Source organism: Phascolarctos cinereus, unplaced genomic scaffold (genome assembly GCF_003287225.1).
Source record: "Phascolarctos cinereus isolate Bilbo 61053 unplaced genomic scaffold, phaCin_HiC Scaffold_1;HRSCAF=81, whole genome shotgun sequence".
NCBI classification, from domain to species: Eukaryota; Metazoa; Chordata; class Mammalia; order Diprotodontia; family Phascolarctidae; genus Phascolarctos; species Phascolarctos cinereus.
Genome location: NW_027555514.1, coordinates 91,049,669 through 91,068,341, shown reverse-complemented (window position 1 = coordinate 91,068,341; position 18,673 = coordinate 91,049,669). Strand labels below are relative to the sequence as shown.

General features: G+C 43.2%; 1 protein-coding gene across 2 annotated transcripts in view; it reads right to left on the bottom strand.

The window, feature by feature from the left end:
• Window positions 1-534: 534 nt before the first annotated feature.
• The window catches only part of CRYGN (crystallin gamma N), a 46,417-nt gene continuing 28,278 nt past the window's right edge, over window positions 535-18,673 (bottom strand). For both annotated transcript variants that reach the window (XM_078152677.1, XM_078152685.1), the window contains exons 2-5: window positions 18,642-18,673; window positions 12,728-12,976; window positions 10,412-10,557; window positions 535-794 (exon numbers count right to left, since the gene is read on the bottom strand). The exon at window positions 18,642-18,673 is cut by the window's right edge and continues 77 nt beyond it. In XM_078152677.1, coding sequence (XP_078008803.1) covers window positions 659-794; window positions 10,412-10,557; window positions 12,728-12,976; window positions 18,642-18,673 — 563 coding nt within the window. In that variant the 3' untranslated portion in view covers window positions 535-658. The remainder of the gene's footprint in view (window positions 795-10,411; window positions 10,558-12,727; window positions 12,977-18,641) is intronic.

Sequence of the window (18,673 nt, the reverse complement as noted above, 5' to 3'; positions counted from 1 at the left end):
TCCTCTGTTTTTATTGTTTTTATATTTGTTTTGTATATGTTTATATATGTCCTTGTCTCCCCATTAGAATGTGAGTTCATTGAGAGTAAGGATTATTTCATTCATTGTCTTTGTACTCCCATTGGCTGGCACACAGTAGGCACTTAATAAATGCTTGTTCATTGATTGATTCCCAGTCCTGCATCTATATCAAGGGACCCAACTGCACTGTCAGTCACCTCCTTGGAGGACTGGGGACTAAGAATTGAGCCCGTTCTTCTCCAAGGGTGATTCTCAGCAGCTCACAGGACACAGGGCAGAGCTATAGATGTAAAAGAAACTGGAATTTTATAGAAGACTTCTCAGGAGTGAGAGATGTCTGAAATTAACCACCTAGGGTGAAGGAGGAGAAATGATTGAGAGATGGGAAGAGAAGAACCTCCAATTACCCAAGGGGCAAGATAGCACAGCCTGTCTATGAGCGAGGTTACACCTTCCCTATTCTCAAAGAAGGATTCCATTCCCCAAAAGAGAAAAACACTCAGAAACCCCAACTAACTCGTTAGCCTTTATTCCCCATTGTCTCCTGAAAGTGTTGGCTTGGGAAGAACAAGACACTTCCCTGGTGTTCCCTTGGAGATTCATCCATCCAAGATAGTAGCAGAAGAATTGGGCCACCCTAGAAGAAGTTGACAACTTTTCGAAGGGACTGAACATTGGCGCTGTGGGCCTGCCAGTCATTGAAGCTTCGGTAATCGCCCCTCTCCACCACGTACATGTGACCCCGGTAGTTTGGTTCTTCATAAAGGACCCACCTAGGACAAAGGAAACAGGTATGGGTGGTAGAAGAGGGAAAATTTGAGAAAGAGGGAAAACTAAGAACCTTAGCCTCAAGGCAGGAGGTCACTCTTAATGCATAAAAAGTTCCTGCAGAGTCTGTACTAAGGTGGAAGGATCAGGGCACAGGAGGGTACAGATAAGAGGGTCATTGTAGTCTGGGAATCATTCCTCCACATTCTTTATCCTATTTGGTTTCCCTTTTGTGACTGCACAATACCAACTGAAAAGTTCTAGACCAAGAGGACCCAGACCAGGATTGGGAAAGATGGCATTTGAAGATCCCAGATCTCATGCTGAAAAAGATATTAGGGGGCATTAAGTCCAACCCTTTAATTTGACAGATGAAGAAACTTGGACACAGAGAAGTTAGATGATATACTCAAAGTCATACAGGTAGTAAATGGCAGAGATGCAATCTGAACCTGGGTACCTCTGACCCCAAATCCATTGTCTTTTCACTGTACCATGATTTTTATCCCTTCTGGGGTTACTATGGAGGAAACTCAAAGGTTACCATTTTGGGCACACTGTTCCTCCCATCCCCCAAGTCATCTGAGACTCAGGAGAGGAATCTGGTAGTCCCTACTCCTGGGACTTTCACATACCCACCCCGATTTCTCTTGCCTTCCTTTAATCTGCTTCCTTCCTGGATTTCCATACCACTTGGTGCCTGTACCACACATCTGGGTGCCTAATTATCTACCTTCTCTAATTATTTTATCAGTGTAAAACTCTTCTCTCCAATTACTTGCAAAATTCCAAGGGGAGGGACTATGTCTTCTCCTCATCTTCAGCAAAGAATCAAACACAGAACTGGGAATGACATGGTAGTTGTTGAGTAATAGTCAATATATCAAAGAGCTAAGATTTTTGTTAAGAGTAAGATGTCCTATACCTTAGTAGATAAATCTTAGAGAAGAGGCTAAGTAGTTGCCCATATAGACAGAGCTAGAGTCAGAGGCTGGTGTGTATAGGTTGGTAATTGGGGAGACCAATAGGTTCTTAGTAGTGACTTTTAATATTTAATTGGGTGCCTGACAGGGCTATAGGCTCAGGCTCTTCCCACTTTTGTCATGTTCTCTCCATACAACCAGACTCACTCAGAACCAACCATACACACTGGGTGGGAGGCCAGGGAGAAGGGAAGGAAAAGGGGAAGGGGGAACAGAAGAGAAAAGAGAAGAAAAGAAAGGGGAAGAAGGGGAGGAGAAAGAAAATTAGAGAGAGAGAGAGTATGCATAATTTCAACATTATTCTGAGCTGTCCCAAATTCTCACTGTCTTTAATATTCCTTGGTTTTCTGGGGGAACATTAGCTAACAAGAACAGGGGGTCATTTTCTCTGATTAGGACACTATTCCCCGGTGTAGATGGCAGTGCCTTAAGGAGAGGGAACACAATAAGCTTTGATGAGGGAGGAAAAAGAGAAGGTCTGGCACACAACACACTGTCTAGGTCCCACTAGGGGCAACAGAGGGAGGGAAGCCCTGAGCAGCCACCACAGTAACAATGAGGGTATTGGGTACCTTGGGGTGGTACCAGAAAAGAACAGGTTGGAGGCAATAAATATTGACCTTGCCTACTTGCTGACTCTGTCTCCATCACTCACTTCCTGGGCCATGTCACGCAGGGCCTCAGTGTTCTTTCCTATAAAATGTGCCTATAAGAGGATGAATTAGGAATGGGTGATTTCTAAGGTTCTTCCCAGTTCTCACATTGTATAATTTTCTAGCTTCTGACTCTTTCCTATGTATCACTCTCTCACTCATACCCACTGACTCTGTCCTACTAACTCCCAAATACCATTGGCTCTTAGATAAACATAGGTACCATCTTTTATTCCCCAGAGGACATGGGCTCCTATACTTGGAAATAACCTTAGAGGCTATCTCCTCCAGCCCTCTCATTTTCACATGAGGAAACAGAAAATGGCTTGCCCAAGGTCACACAGCTAATTAATGGTCTAAACATAGAGTAAAACCCAAGTTTTCTCACTCTTAGCCCAGTCCCTTTCCTCTGTATGCCAGGCTGTCCAGGGTTGAGGAGATGAGTTGGGAATGTCTAGGAAAGATGGTAATAAAATCTAGGTCTTCTTAACTTCCCTTCCTTTGGCTGCTTCTGTGCAATACTCACTCTTCTAGTGGAGGCTTTTTCCTCATCACCTTACATTTACTCTCTTGGGCATTACTGCCCTCCTCAACTGAGACACCTGTAAGAAGAAGAGATGTGAGGAGGGAAGGAAAAGGGGAAAGGAGAACAGAGGAGGGGGGGGGAGAGAGAGGAGAGAGAGAGAGAGAGAGAGAGAGAGAGAGAGGAGAGAGAGAGAGAGAGAGAGAGAGAGAGAGGAGAGAGACAGAGAGAGACAGAGAGACAGAGAGAGAAGACAGAAGAAGAGAAGGAGGAAGGGAGAGAGGGGGAGAGAGAGGAGGAAGAGGAGGAGGAAAGGAGGGGAGAGAGAGGAGAGAGAGAAGGAGGAAGAGAGAGAGAGAGAGAGAGAGAGAGAGAGAGAGAGAGAGAGAGAGAGAGAGAGAGAGAGAGAGAGAGAGAGATTGAAAGATAGAGCAAGGAATAGTCAGAGGGCTCCAGTGTGGGGATAGTTCACACTGAGTTGGCTGCATTCCCCGGCCCTAAGCCAGAGCAATCATCTCATTTCCATAAGCCCTAAGTCCACCCACGACCACAGGCTTTGGGCAACCCCCAAAGGACTCACTTTTATCTCCTTCTCCCTCCACAGTGAACCAATGGGGCTTATGTGTGAGAGTGTCCAAAGCAGTGCCCTGAGACAGCGTGGTACTCACTTACAGATCCATAATGGAGTGCATTGAGAACAGGGCTAGAGACTGAAGGAACCAAGTTCTCCCTCCTCTTCCCCCACTTCCAACTACAAATATGATTTACTGGGTGGGGGGGGGAAAGAGGTGAAGGAAAAGAGGGTGGTTGGGGGAAGGGTGAGAGAAGAGAGAGTAAGGAGGGTGGAGAGAGAGGGGATTGGAAGAAGATGAAGGGGACTCCAGGGAAGGAAAACCAGCCTCCCTAAAGAAGGACCCTGCTGGTGAAGAGATAGCAGCAACTGGGCTTTAGGGAAGTGTAGGGCAAGGCAAGGGTGGGCGGCATGGTGCTGGGATACTCAACTGCCTCTAGCCCACTCCCCTGCCTTTTCCCTAGGCTACCAAACAGCAGCTATCTGACCATCATCCCCAGAACTTCATCATAGAAGAAGTTCTTATGGACATGTTCTGTTATGACCATTTTTTAGTTTTGATTTTGGTAACTCCCATAGTTATCCACCAGCACTGAGTCCTCCAGTGGTCTATCCCAGGGGATAGTTTAGGAAAAGAATAACTAGGAAAGTGTTTGCCAGAGCACAGCACTTCCCATACTGAGCTCTCCCAGGAGTACAGCCTTCTGGGACATCATTCCTGGAATTCACTGCTGTTGATCCAGAGGGGGAAAAAATCCCTGGCATCCGAGAGCCCCCACCCACCCCCTTCCAGGGCTTACCCTGTGGGACAGCTCTTTCTGGATTGACCCTTTCTTCTTTTGTGCCAGGTTTTGAGAGCTTTGCTTTTTTAAATTTGAATAAATTTTAATCCATTTATTTCTACATCATTTCTTGGTGGCTCACTCAGCCAGTTAATGGGGAAATCTCAAGTTGCCTTCTATATGGGGCCAGGTGAAAGAGGTGGCTTTTAAAAGACACTGCTCAGCTGATTAATTCATATCCCTAACAAATTAAACAGTTACAGTCCAGAAGAGTTAGACTCCATCAGCTCTGGGTATAGGTTACTCCATGGGGAGGAAGAGAGAGGAGTGATCCAAAAGCAGGGGCAGAGAAAGAGAAAGAGCTTCAGAAAGACAAAGAAAGACAAAAAGAAATACAGAAATCAAGAAACAGATGCAGAGGATCATAGGGAAAGGAAAACAAAGTGAGAAAATACATTCCTTCAAGTCACACTGAACTCAAGGACAGGAGACATGGCCCACAGCATGAAGTCAATCTGACACAAAGCCAAGTGCAAGGGTTTGTTACACATGTGGAGACTCTTTTTCTTTGCCCCTATCCCATCCACCCCCTCTGTGGCAATTATATCCACTCTAAAGTCTACTAAGTTGAACAACAGGTCCAATTTCTTTGTGGGGGAAGGGGGTGTTAGACCCTGAATCTTGTTTTAAGAAATAAACGGACTCCCTCCCAACTGGCTCTTCTATGGGATCAGGTCTTGGGGACATCTAATTCAGGAGCAAGAGGGAATAGCTGGGCACACTATTTGAACTTTGATGGGAGGATTTAGGGTGGAGACATTATTTGCCTTGCCCTGATCAAATGTTAATATTATGCCTTAGAATCATTATATATATATTTAAGGAAGAGACCTAAGACATCACTCAACCCAGCTATCACATGCTATAGAATCCCCAACAGATGAGTGCCCTGCTTCTGCTTGAATATTTCCGGTGATGGGGACCTCATTATCTAACAAGATGACTCATTCCATTTTCAAGTAACCCCTAACTGATAGAAAATTCATTCTTATATTGAGCCCAAGTCTAATCCCTCCATAGGAAAGCCTCTCAAATACTTGAAAGCAGTTATCATGTTCCAGCCTTCCTAAAACTTCTGTTTTCCCAACTAAATATTCATGATTCCTTCTCCCATTCCTCCAATGAAGACCTGAACACAATACTCCCCATGTGGTCTGACCCATGCCGAGTGCAGTGGGATTATTACGTCTCTTGTTCTGAATGCTTTCATTCCATTAACATCATGTTAGCTTTTTGAGTAACTACATCATACTGCTGATTCATTGAACTTGTAGGTCACTAAAATTCCTCATTTTTTTTTCTTAGAAACTGCTATCTAGCCAACCACCTCCACCTTATTCTGTACTTTTTAAAAAAATGTATTTATTTTTAGTTTTCAACATTCGCTTCCACAAGATTTTGAGTTCCAAATTTTCTCCCCAACTCGTCTCTCCCCCCACCCCAAGATGGCATGCATTCTGAATACACTTTCCCCTAATCTGCCCTCCTTTCTATCTCTCATCCCTTCTCTTATCCCCTTCCCCTTCTATTTTCCTGTAGGGCAGGATAGGATTTCTATACCCCATTTCCCGTATTTCTTATTTTCCAGTTGCATGTGAAAACAATTTTTTTAATGTGTTACTTTACATTTGTCCCTACTGATTTTCATTATTAGATTTAATATATTATCACAACCAATTCAGGTCTTTTTGGATCCAGATGCTGTCATTCAATCACTAGTTATCCATTCAAACTAGTATGTTTATCAGCAAATTCAATAAACATACTATCTATATCTACATCCACATCATTGATTAACAATAAAAAAAATTAACAGAACAGGGCCAAGCACAGAATATTATGGTATTCCATGGGATACATACCTTTAGACCACGTCTAACATTGGCTAATAATAGCTAACATTCATATAGTGTTATTTTATATATTATATATGTATTTTATATTACATATTTATATATAATTCATATAATGCTTTCTATGTGCCAGGCACTGTGCTAGGTGCTTTACAATTATTATCTCATTTGATTTTCACAACAACCCTGGAAAGTAGGTGCTATTGTCCCTATTTTACAGATGAGGAAACTAAGGCAAACAGGAATGAAGGGATTTGCCATGGGCCACACAGTTAATAAGTGTCTGAGGGTGAATTTGAACTGAAGTCTTCCTGACTCCAGGCCCAGTACTCTACCTGCTCTACCACCTAGCTGCCCTTAAGTGGATTTTCGTCCACTGGCCAATATTCTTTGAGTCTGTTTATTCAACCAGCCATATGTACCTCATTATACTGTAATACAGAGGTGATAGGTAAAGTATGACCTGCAGACACTGCCTTTTTTTTTTTCAGGGCTAAAAATGGTTGTCATTTTGAAATTAAGTTTTGTATTTTAAAATGCAAAAACCATTCTTAGCTCGCGAACCATAAGAAAACAGGCTACAGGCTGGATTTGGCTTTCTGGCTAGACCCCTATGCATAAATATGCATCCTTCTCCACAAGGATATCATGAGGATTTTTTCAAATGCTTTCCTAACATTCGGAAGGAAAAACCACTACAAGGCTAGTCAGGAGACCTGGGCTCAAATCCTGGCCACTTACCAAGCTTGTGACTTTGGACAAATCATGTCTTCTCTCTAAGCCTCAGTTTCTACATCTGAAAAATAAGTGCTTGGACTTAATGACCTATGAGGTTCCTTTTAGCTTTGACATACAAACTCTGATTCTGGGCATATCTTGCTTTCGGGGAACCAGTTTGGATAACATGCAAAGCAAAGGTCATGTGGTTATTAAAAGTTGTATTCAGTATTTTTGAGTGGCCAGTCTAGAATTCAGAATACCTGGTCCAGAGTCATCTCTTGCTTTCCTCAACGGAACACTGGATTGAAAACCTCTGGATCTAAATTCTTGTCCCAACTCTGCCCCTAACTAGTGACTTTGGGCCACTCACTTCATCTCCATGGGTATGATTTTCCTCATCTGTAAGATGAAGGGCTTGGGCTAAATGACCTCTCAGGTCCCTTCAAGCTTTATTATTATTATTATTATTAATTATTATTATTTAATGATGCTACTTTTCAAACCATCTCTCTGCACTCAGCCACAAACCCCACTTCCATTCTTTCCTTACTCTTGGGCTTCAGAGCGGATCTAGGAAGGTATTTCACACAGGTGGTGGGAGGGAGAAGTCGTCACCAATTCTTGTGGTGAGAGCAGTTTGCCATCTGGAAGTTCCTTAGACTTGACAAGATACGGAAAACAAGGATGGGCATTCCCTTGGTGACTCGGGAGTTGTCTTTCCTGCTATTCTTAACATCCTACCAGGGCACATAGTTTTTGCTAGATACTGGCAGCTCTCAATAACTTCTCTGAGTCCATGAGGGTTTGCAAAGTGCTTTTCATACATTATCTCGGTTGAGCCTCACAACAGCCCTATAAGGGAGGATCTATTATAATCCCCATTTTACAGATGAAGTAATTGAGGCTGACAGAGGTTAAATGACTTTCTCAGGGTTACAGAAATAAGTAGGTGTCTGAGGCAAGATTTGAACTCAAGTCTTCCAGATGCTAAGTCCAGAACTCTATCCACTGTGCTGCCTAGTTGTTCCCTTCCACCCCTATGCCTCTTCCATTGGTTTTACAAATTGTAGATGTTCCTTCCACAGGATTAGAAAGGACAAATTACACTAAGGAGCTTAATATGTTCTGATTTCAAGGGCAGATATTTTTATAGGAAATGTCTAACCCAAAGGAATAGCTTTCTAATGGTGGAATTTTAGGCATTTTTGCACATAGGCTGATTGGGTATATATTTTTTAGGCAGGGCAGCCACACAAATGGGAATGGTGTAGGAGCCTGGACTAGAGTACAGAAGAAGATGCCCCAACTCCACTTAAAACCTCCAAGGTGTTAACCAAGGCCAATGTCCAGGATGCCCTCTGTGCCTCTTTCCTTCCTCCTTCTCCTCTCCCTAACCAAATTCTTATTTTATGGGTTTTTTTGTTTTGTTTTTTTTGTTTTTGGCAAGGCAATCGGGGTTAATTGACTTGCCCAGGGTCACACAGCTATTAAGTGTCAAGTCTCTGGTCTGAGACCGGATTTGAACTCAGGTCTTCCTGACTCCAGGGCCAGTGCTCTATCCACTGCACCACCTAGCTGCCCCAATTTTATCTTATTCCTTAAATTACCAGGGACTAGACAGCTATGCTACCTTGTTCTGCTCTATGCCATGGGCTGTGCCTGTTCCTTCCCTCACTTTCTACCTCTCCTTTACATGTTGTATTTCCTCGTTGGAATGGCAGCTACTTGAAGACAGAGACTGTCCTGTTTGCTTATTTTTATATTTAGTTTGTAGTACAGAGAAGTACTCAAAAGAGCCTCTATCTATCTACCTATCACCTATCTGTCTCTATATCTATCAACTCTCTAGCTATCATCTACTATCTATCTTTCTTTCTACCTATCACCTATCTGTCTCTATATCTATCAACTCTCTAGCTATCATCTACTATCTATCTTTCTTTCTACCTATCACCTATCTGTCTCTATATCTATCAACTCTCTAGCTATCATCTACTATCTATCTTTCTTTCTACCTATCACCTATCTGTCTCTATATCTATCAACTCTCTAGCTATCATCTACTATCTATCTTTCTTTCTACCTATCACCTATCTGTCTCTATATCTATCAACTCTCTAGCTATTATCTACTATCTATCTTTCTTTCTATCTATCACCTATCTATTTTTCATCTATCTATTTTCTATCATCTATCTGTCTGTCTATCTATCTAATCCATGGTCAAGATGAGATATGTTGTGACCAGGAAGTAATTCATCCCTTAGCACACTCAACAGTATCCAACCCTTCCTTCTCCTACTTTATCTTTTTGCAACTCCCTCTCAGTGTGGAGACAGGCTTCCTTGCCATTAACTTTTGCTGAACAGGAGGTCCAAGAGAAGCTGCCACCTTGCTCAGCCATGGTACAGAGACTTCTGGGCACGCATTCCTCTGACATATTCCAATCTGGTCAGCTGGGACAATGAGGAATTGAGAGCTTCTGGGATGTGAGATTTCTCCCTCAGTGCCCTGCCCTGAAACCTGATGCACAAAATATCCAGTATATTATCTTCCCTCTAACAGAAGGGTTCTTAACATTTTTTGTCCCATGAAACCTTGGGCGGTCTGGTAAAGCCTTCTCAAAATAACATTTGCTGCCTACATTCATAATTGAAGGTAATGCTACATTTCCATTAGAAGTTAATGAAAATTAAGAGGTGATTTCCCCCCCTAATCCAAGCTCATGGAGCCCCTGAAATCCATCCATGGACTCCTTGGGTTCCATGGACCCCAGTGTAAGAACTCCTGCTCTAAGAAGATAATACTATTTGTGTATAACTGTGTGAATTACTCCTGCTATGTACTGAAGCATCCAGAAACAGAAGCATCACTTTAAATTTCAGGCCTCAAAAGAAAGCTTTGCAAAGAATCCCCTGCCTTCTCCAGCCAGCCATGAGGCAAAGAGTAAAGCAGCAAAGTACTTATGTCTTCCCATCTTCCCTTTCAGTGAGTGATCTCCTGCTCTGTCCTGGCATCTGACGCTTCCTGTCAAGGTGCTTAATGCCCTCATGCTGCCCTCCCAAGTTCAAAATTCCTCTTCAGAACTGACCTTATTATACACTGTCCTATGCTCTAGACTATCTTTCCTCCCTGGGATCAAGACTTGGCCTGAGTTAGCTGTCCCTTTGGAAAGGACAATTCCCAGGAAGATGCGCATGACTGATATTAGCTTAATGTGTTCTCTCAAGAGGATGTGCATTTTAACAGGGTATGTCTCAACCAAAGGAATGACTTTCTAATAGTGGAATTTTAAATACTATGGCAAGAAGGCTGGCAGGGTAGCCCAAGAACCAAACAAGGGAAAATAATGCCCAGGAGTACCCTTCCAGCTGGGGAATCCTTGCCACAAAGATCCTCATCTACCCCCAAACACAATAGCAGCTGCTAAAGCAATAACCAGACTTCAACCCCCTTTTTCAGCCTCTAGTTTACTCACGCTCCATCCCCGTACACCTTGACAGCATTGACGCAGTTCTTGGCCCAGCCCTGGCTCTGAAGGAAGGGACAGTCCTCCGTAAACTCCAGGCACTGACCTGTGAAGTTGCAACCCTCAAAGATTTCCAGGCGGTAGTGTTCCCCATGCTCCAACGTTAGAAGAGTTTGTGGAAGAAAAGGGGAGAAGAAAGAAACAGCTGAGTTGTTGGGTCTGGTTTAGGTTTTGTGCCTCTCCCCAGCCAAGAACCTGGGCAATGAGTGTGTGGAAAGTCAGAGCTGTAAGACACCTTAGAGATGATATAGTCTAACTTCTTCATTCGATAGATGGGGAAAATAAGGCCCAGGGAGGGCAGATGACTTGCCCAGGGTCATATTGACTGACCTTGTCAGTGACAGAGCTGGGATTAAAATATCTAAGGCTCTTTCCCCCACATACTGCTACCAATAAACTGAATGTTATAGGAGCCTTCAGGAGAGGGAAACGTGGTTTTAAAAAAGTCAAAGATGGTGATATCATTAATTCCTTGTTCTGGTCTGTTTGCTTTTTCAAAGTGTTTAATATATAATCTCCTTTGTTCCTTATAGTACCCACTGGTGCCCCCCTGGGGAATTAATACTAGTCTTACAAATGGAGAAACTGATGGCAAGAGAAACTCAGTGACTTGCCCAAGATGACATACTTAACCTCTGTTTGCCTCAGTTTCCTCATCTGTAAAATGGAGGTAATAATAGCACCTACCTCCCAGGGCTGTTGTGAGGATCAAAGGAGATAGTAAGTGTAAAGTGCTTACTTAGCACAGTGCCTGGCCTATATAAATGTTAGCTATCATCATCATCATCATCACCATCATCATCACCATCATCAACCTCATCACCATCATCACCATCATCAACCTCATCACCATCACCACCATCATCATCACCATCATCGCCATCACCACCATCATCACCATCACCACCATTATCACCATCACCACCATCATCACCATCACCATCACCATCATCACCATCACCACCATCATCACCATCACCATCACCACCATCATCATCACCATCATCATCACATAGCAAATGAGTGACTAGAATAGGACTAGAACCCAGGTCTCTCAACTCCTAATCAAGGCATCTGTCTATTATATTATGTGGTACTCATACTCTCTTTTTCTCTCTCTCTCTCTCTTAACACACACACACACCACACACACACACACACACGAGACTCTGATTCTTACTATCTATATAGCTAAGTCACAATCTCTCTGGGATTTCATTTCCTTCCTAGCAAAATGTACTATATGTACAAGCTTAACATATAATCTTTTTTTCTGTTCCACTTTGAATATAAAAATGTTCTCTTTTTTTGGTATATGTCAAGTCCACCACCACCACCACCACCACCACCATCACCATTATCATCATAATACTGACTTCACCAGGCTTTTATTAGGAAAGTATTTTGCAAAGATCAGGATGAAGTAAAATGTAAGTTATTATTGTTGTCCCTTCCCACTTTTCCAAGAAGGCCACATGCCAGCCAGTATACTGTACCCAGGATTGTTTAAATTTGAAAAAGGAATAGAAAGCTTTTCTTCAAACCTGAAGCCAAAAATATAAAATAGACAATAAAGAAACATTTTATTTTGCTGAAGCAGCTGCTGGGATTTGCATCACCATTCACTTGGAGCAGGAAATGCATATCCTTGTAAGATAATGTGCATGTCCAGAGGAAAAAAAAGAGAACACTGTTCCAATATCCTGACCCTAAGGATCCTTCAGTGTTAGTTACAGTAAATCCCTTTGGGAAGCTCTGGACTTCGGCTGCACATGAATCTGTGATGCAAGTTGGCCCCATGGATATTTTTTGTGAAAACAGCATTCACAAAATACCTAGTATATTTTTCATTATGCTGACTTTTGTGCCAACAATTTTAATTCCTTTCTCCAACAGCCACAGCCTTGCTGAGATGCTGGGAAATCATTTTTAACCATTTGAGTTGCCAAAGTGTAGCTGACTTTGCAGCAGCTTCAGGTCAAAATAGGATCCAACATACAGAGGTGCCTCTAGGGGCCCTGACCCCCAGATGTTTGTTAGGGCCTTCAGCAACGTGAGCTCAGGTTTACTCAGCTGGGCAAATCCTCTTGTTCCCACTCCAAGGACACAAGGCTCACAGCTGGACAGCATGTGATATGGCGGTTCATTTCAGTGAGAAGACCCTAGAAAGGCCAGCCATCATCTTCCACCACCATAGCGGGAGTACTTCTGCTAAGTCCTTTTGGCTTAGGAAGCCATACTCCCAAAGCTGGGACAGGCACTCACCATTCCCACTGGCCGACAGGAGCCCATGTGGTCATTGTGGCCGTTCCAGCGATAGAAGTCAGGGTACTCGCCACGTTCCAGGATGAACTGCTGTCCTCGGAAGTCTGGGTGGTCAAAGCAAATCCAGGCGCCACTCTCCACGCGGATGGAGTTGACCCTGTTCATGAAGCCTCGGTCCTGGAAGTTGTCACAGTCCCCACAGACCTCCAGCTTCCGACCAGTGAAATACTTGCCCTCATAGAAAATTATCTGAGGATTTGATGGGAAATGGGCCAGATTAGGGAATGGAAGCAAAGAATTTTTCTCCAGTACATCACTGATTAAAGGATATAAATAAAAAGTTTTTTAAAGAGGAATATAAAAAACCAAGATGTAAACAAATGATTGATACAAATCATCATTAATAAGAGAAGTACAAATTAAAATAACTTTAAGGTTTGTTAACTTTCACTTAGAAAATTGGGGGGAAATGACAAAAGATAGAAATAGTCAATGTTGGGGGCCAGCTAGGTGGTGTAGTGGATAGAGCACCGGCCCTGGAGTCAGGAGGACCTGAGTTCAAATCCGGCCTCTGACACATAACAATTTCTAGCTGTGTGACCCTGGGCAAGTCACTTAACCCCATTGCCTAACCAAAAAAAAAGAAATAGTCAATGTTGGAGGAGTTTTGGGAAGTCAGGCAGATTAATACACTTGGGGGAGCTATGAATTATTACAAGCATTTTACAAACCATAGAATCCTAAAGCTGGAAGGGACCTCAGAGGTCAATTAATCCAACCCCCTCATTTTACAGATATAGAAACTAAGGCAGAGAAAGAGGAAGTGTCTTACACAAGATCACATAGTAAACATCAAAGTTTGGATTTAAAATCAGATCCTCTGAATATACATTCTATGTTTTCCCCTGTATTCTGATGCCAACAATTTAAAATTATATGAGAAAAGTCATTCAACTGCTCATATTCTTTGGTGCAGACATGCTACTTCTCACTTCAAGGCATATGTCCCAAGGAAGTCAAAGATAGAAGGTGCCATACAGACCAAAATATTTATAGCCGCATTTCTTGTGGTACAAAAAAAATAAGCAAAAACAGATGACTGTCGGTTGACGAATAGCTCATGAAATTGGGGTGTATCCATTTCAATAAGCAATTGTTGAATGACTCCTACATGCTAAGCAGGAATGTTAACAAAACTATCCCTTGCCCTCAAGAACTTACATTCTATTGGAAGTAAACAAGATAAGTGCATACAAACTACATACAAAGTAATTGGGGAAGGTACTAACAACTGGGAGGATCACATCTTCTACATATCTAGAAGTGATAAAAGGAAGGGGGAGAAGAGAACACATATTTATTAAATACCTGCTATGTGCCAGGTATGGCATGTGCTGAGCGCTTTCCAAATATTTCATTTGGTCCTCACAACAACCCCGGGGAGGTAGGTGCTATGATTATCCCCATTTTACAGCTGAAGAAATTGAGGCAGAGTTCAAGTGACTAGGGTTACACAGCCCTTGAGGAGCTTACATTCTAATGGAGTAGAATACATGCAAACAATTACATGCATACAAGACATATAAAAGGATAAGGTAATCCCAGAAAGAAGACATTAGTAGTGGTAGGAGGGAAATGGTGGAGAAGGGACTTTTTTTTTAATCTTTGTATTCCTAGTACCTAACACAGTGCCTTGTACATAGTAGGCTCTGTGTGTGTGTGTGTGTGTGTGTGTGTGTGTGTTGAATTTAATCTAAAATAATATAATGCCTACCCTCAAAGAGCTTACATTTTAATGGGTTGTGAGGAATGTGCTAAAACACTACACAGAAATATAGGCTATTATCATTCTGAGATTCTGCCCTGTCTTCCCCAATAGATAGATACATAGCAGTCTGTCTTGAAGTCATAGAATCTGCCTAATGTAAATTCACAGCTAATGAAAATTCATAGATATTTGGCAGAAAGAATTTTGGTAATGCATAGAGGAGACATTTAAAATTGGTCTGATCTACTAGTCCGTTACACTGAAAGTATAGCCTCAGAAAGGGCTTTGTTTGTGAGGCGCAAACTGTCTTTCTTTGATGGGCCTGTCATTTTTTTGAACTCTATATATCAGTGGTTTTTATTTTATTTTATTTTTAAAGGGGATGCAAACCCTTTCAAACCTGAACACACTACCTACCCTATCAACTCATATAAAAGAAAAATTCCTGATAATTAAAATAATCCAGAAGTGGAGTGGTCTTCCCTCTCACTAGAAACCTCTGAAGTAAGCCTGGATAATTAGAGCTGGGGATGTGTGTGAGAGACCCTTGTTTGGGTCTGGAGTTGGACCAGAGGGCTTTTGCGTTTCTTAAAATCTTTGAATCGATGACCCCTGAGATCCTTCCCAGCTCTGATTTATTTTATGGATGTGTATTGAGGCTGTCTGCACAATGATCAATAACTTGGAAAAGAAAGGGGAGGAAGAAGGAAGTTGAAAGTAGAAGTTGGAAGAAGGAAAAAACAAGGTAGAGAAATGAGTATGGGTCATACATCTAGAGGTCAGAGGGACTAAGTCAGTCAACTAGTATTAATTAAGCACCTGCTATATACCCCAGGCACCATGCTAAGTTCTGGGGATACAATGAAAGGTACAATAAGCAAACAAAGTCAAAAGTGCAAGTTATTAAATGGGGACTATATGCTGCCAAAGCCTGGAAAAGAGAAATGACTTCCCAACAAGGGCACAGAGGTGTCCTGACTCAAGAACCAACTGTTCTTTCCACTGCAGCCTCTGAGCAAACCTGGCCTAGGTCAAGTCAAACAGACCAAACAGAATCCTAGAACCAAAGCTGGACATCACCTGAGAAGCCATCTAGTCCAGCCCCTTCATCTTACAGATGAGAAAGGTGGGACCCAAGGAAGTTAAGTGACTTGCCCAAGGTCACATAGGCAGTAACTGATAGGGTGCTCTGCCTGCTAGAAGTCTAAGAAACTATGAACTGGGGCCTGTGGGTGGCTGTTCACGTTACAGAAGGATTTTTCACTATTCAAAAGGTTTCACCACAGGATTGCCTATTAAAAAAAAGAGAACAAAGAGAGAGAGAGAGAGAGAGAGAGAGAGAGAGAGAGAGAGAGAGAGAGAGAGAGAGAACTTCCCTAGAGCATTTAAAATCCAACCCAATTTACAAAAATTTGATGTGCACACAACTTTTCCTGAAACACACACACACATACACACACACACACACACACACACAACACACACACACACCCTCTATTTGCATCAAGAGCAGACTACAGAAGAACCAGCCAGTTGCCTGTGACCGAGTCCTCAATCTCATTCGCCACTTTCTGGGCTTCAACCCCATTCCCTCTCTCCCCAGTTAGGTTAGCCTCTCTTGCCCTCCCCCCTCCTCTTCCCCTCCTCCCACTCATGGCCCCCACCCAGAGCCCGCTTTCCCTAGGCTGTACTCACTTTCCCCGAATACTGCGACATGTTCCTTCTTCAGCTGTCTAGAGCCCCAGATGCACCCCTAGAGTCCTCCGTAACGTGCAACGTGTGGGTAGTTGGACGCCCCAATATATAGAGGGGCGGGGAGGTGCCATCTTAGGGCCTGGGGCCTCAGGACAATGACCCAGCCCTCAGGGCTTAAGAGCTAGTGCTTCGTCGGCAGCCTGCCCCTGCCAGGGCCCTGCTGATGCCAGGGTTTGATTGAGCGCCGATAGTGGGACAAAAGATTTGCTTGGCCTGGGCCGCGACCTATTAGTGACGATGAGTGCTTTCCTGCCATCTGGGCACGTCTTTTGCAGGGGAGGGCCCAGGGCTGCCCCATTGACCCTGCTTTCATGAGTGCCCTTGTCAGTAGCAGAAAAACCATCGAACTAGGAGTCAGGAGATCTGCCATAGGGATAGCTGTATGACCTTTCCAGGTCCTGCCCCCCAATCCACACCCCACTAGTCATTTCTAAAATGAGGACAGAGATTAAATGACCTCTAAGGCTCTTCCCTACCAACTTGAAAAGTCTGTTCTGAGAACCTACCTCCAGGCTGAAGGGAAGAAAGGAGGTTGCTTTCCGGGCTACCCTAAAAGGAGGGGGGCTCTTGCCAGAGGAAGTCACATTGTATGTGTCTACATTGTGTATTCTCTCTGGCACTTAAGATCATAGCACTAAAGCTAGAAGGGCCCTCCAAGATCATTAATTCTACTCCTCCATTTTACAGAGTAAGAACCTGAGGTTAAAAGACATTAAGTGATTTTCTGGAGGTCATTCACATTGTAAGAGTGGGAACATTTAAACCCTGGTCCTGTGAGTCCAAATCTAGGCTCTTTCCACTGTACCACACTTCTGTTCCCACCTTTTCACTCCCTTTGCCATCAGTTCTTTCTATAGGTCTTGTCCTCCTATTCAATTGTAAATGCTTTGAAAGCAAAGTTTATACTCTAGATAATTCTTCCTCTATAGTAGGTGTTTTACAAAGATTGGTTAAATGAAAGAAAGAATGAATGTTTGGTTTCTCCTCCCTCAATCATATAGGTATTAAGTTGCTATTGATTATAAACTAATGAAAATGAGGACCAGGTCTTAGTTATCTTTGTATCTCTCCCAGTGTTTTGCCCACAGTATACTTCAATGCTTCAATGAACGTGTGGTCTCATCCATCCCTGTGTCTATTTACTTCACAGCCCTTCTGTACCTTCTCATTCTGTCCATGTTCTCCCATAGACTTCCACAAAGGTTCTACCCAACATGCTAGAAATCTCCCTCAAGTTTTTTTTAAACATTATATGGGTGCTAGTCCAACACGCCAGCCATCTTTCTGTTATCCCTCATTGTCACTATGTCACCAGTCCATCTCCTTCCTTGCACCCTAGCTATTCATGCCTACCCTTTGCTTGGCCTTTGTGCTACTTATAACTTTGAGTCTTGAAAGATTGTGGCATTCCAAGATTTGCAACTAACTATAAAGCATCACCAGGAAAATTGCTGCATTTAACAGACGCCTTTCTTGTTTTGTTTTGTGCTAGGGAGCAGCTTGGAAGCATTAAAAACACTACACAATTTCCTACATTCAATCCAGTCTGCTTTCTTTCTCCTGTTCAGTTTTGGGCCCAATTCATTTCCCATGAGCAGTGCCAGTCGCAGATAGATGAACCGATGGATTAACTCAATGGCCTGGCCTTCCAATGGTGCAGCATCCTGTTTGCAGATCACATTGCACTGATTACATCAAGCCCCCGAGCATTACAGAGCTTCCTTAATGAGATCCATGATTCCTCAAAAGAGGAAAATCCAGATGGAAAAACTAAATGAATGGAAAACTGCCTGTACATAGTAGGCTCTCATTAAGTGGCTATTGAATGAATGACCCCTGGTTGAAATTAACATCAGGGACTGCCTTAAAGGGGAAAAGAGGACCTCAAAGAAGACAGGCAGTGGAATGTGGAAGAGGGGTGGTGCATTTGCCTTTATGAGCAGCTCTTCTTGCCCTTCCTGGGCTGTCTGCTTGATCTGAGAGATAGAAAGCAGCAAAGGAGAGATTCCACAGACAAAGACAGAGCAACAGAGAGGACGTGGCATAGCTCTTGGTCATCAGAAATGTGAACTGAAGGGCTAGGTTAGAGACAACGGGGTGGACTGGCAATAGCAGGCTTCCGTCACGCGTGCGCGTGCACACACACACACGCACGCACACACACCCCTCGTGAGAAGTTGGGGAGAAATGGAACTGTATCCACTGAACCAACACTGTATCCTTTCAAGTAAACTTTTCAAGCTGTTGAATACATTTCCTTTGTTAAATATTACATAGTTTGTCCCCCTCTCTCCCCTCCTTTCCCTCCCCTCTCCACCTCTCAGGAGGTATTGGAGTCGTTCAGCACTGGCTGACCAGACCACCTCCTGCTGATGCCCCAGCCCCACTTACCAGATTGCCAAGAGTCAGCAGAGGCCACTGGC